The sequence below is a fragment of the Lagopus leucura genome, unplaced genomic scaffold (assembly GCF_019238085.1).
Source record: "Lagopus leucura isolate 7727_CA_CO unplaced genomic scaffold, USGS_WTPT01 34988-0_obj-0_obj, whole genome shotgun sequence".
In the NCBI taxonomy this organism is placed as follows: domain Eukaryota; kingdom Metazoa; phylum Chordata; class Aves; order Galliformes; family Phasianidae; genus Lagopus; species Lagopus leucura.
This window is the reverse complement of record NW_024966532.1, coordinates 14,402-15,410: the sequence shown is the minus strand read 5'-3', so window position 1 is coordinate 15,410 and position 1,009 is coordinate 14,402. Positions and strand designations below refer to the sequence as shown.

Below are 1,009 nucleotides of genomic sequence, written 5' to 3'. Positions count from 1 at the left end.
TTAGCAGGGGGGGCACCTTCTGCCACAGCTGCGGTTGGAAATGCAGGAGAGGTCAAAGCCCCCCGAGGTGATGGGCACGCCCTGACAGCTGAGGATGCTGCCAACAGCAGCGGAGGTGGAGGAGCCCACGGCGGTGTTCTGCGGGAAGGAGCTGAGGATGGGTCCGGGCAGGGTCACCACCACGGGAGAGGGCTGGATGACGATGGTGGAGGGCTGGCACTGCCTGACACAGGGCTCATTGCAGCTGCTGGCCAGAGGAGTTGGGCCACAGGGCTGGCACGGCTGGCACGGGTCACAGCAGGACATGTCTTGAGGCTTGAGTTGTACCTGGCTGAGAGAGCACGGAGGAAGCAAAACATGGGGATACATGAGGAGATGACTGTCAACACTCTATGAAGGAAACATGAACTGCTGGAAGCTGGAGGCTGTGCATGGATAGTAAAGGCTGTACTGTTACCGTGCTTCCCAAGCTCAGAATGAGCCAAAAGTATCTATTCAGCTCATTTCTGTACTCTAGTTTGCAAGCTATCTTCTTGCAGACCCATATTCCTTCCATGACAAACTTTCTCCTTATTTCCCTTCCCTGTGACAAGCAGTCCTACGATTTGACATGGAACTGAGCTGATATCAACTGTGTAACCTTCCTTGGCAGAATGAGGGGTACAAGAAGGAGCTTCGCACTCACCTGATTCCACAGAAAAGGCAATGGTGGATGAGAGAGTGACAAGCTGGGCTGTCTTTTATAGTGTATGTAAGCTTCCTAAGCTCTGAAGGCATCACTTATAGCAGTGATTATTTTCTTACAAGCTCCTCTTGAATGAAAAGCATTCCAGTTAATGATATAGACTATTCATTCACTTACTATGCTGTTTAATTTCATTTCCAATGTTTGCTATGTCCATTCCTCACTTTTGAGTGGTAGGAAGAGAGGCCCAATCACTTCCAGGTAATAAATATTAATTTAGGCAAAAGATTCAGCTTCCATGATGCAAAGTCAAATGGTGATCCC

The 1,009-nt window shown here is 49.5% G+C and overlaps 1 protein-coding gene across 1 annotated transcript; it reads right to left on the bottom strand.

Moving 5' to 3' along the window:
• On the bottom strand, window positions 1-777 carry LOC122192618 (feather keratin Cos1-2). Its single transcript, XM_042893224.1, has 2 exons — window positions 686-777; window positions 1-331 (listed from the first exon to the last, which is right to left on the bottom strand). Exons 1-2 carry the CDS (start codon window positions 775-777, stop codon window positions 1-3), a joined length of 423 nt encoding a protein of 140 aa, XP_042749158.1.
• Window positions 778-1,009: the final 232 nt, after the last annotated feature.

Bases quoted from the DNA above. Each gene is read 5' to 3' on its own strand.
- LOC122192618 (XM_042893224.1), bottom strand. From the start codon at position 777: ATGCCTTCAGAGCTTAGGAAGCTTACATACACTATAAAAGACAGCCCA. The intron at 332-685 runs GTGAGTGCGAAG...GTGCTCTCTCAG, and splicing joins TGCCTTTTCTGTGGAATCAG to CCAGGTACAACTCAAGCCTC.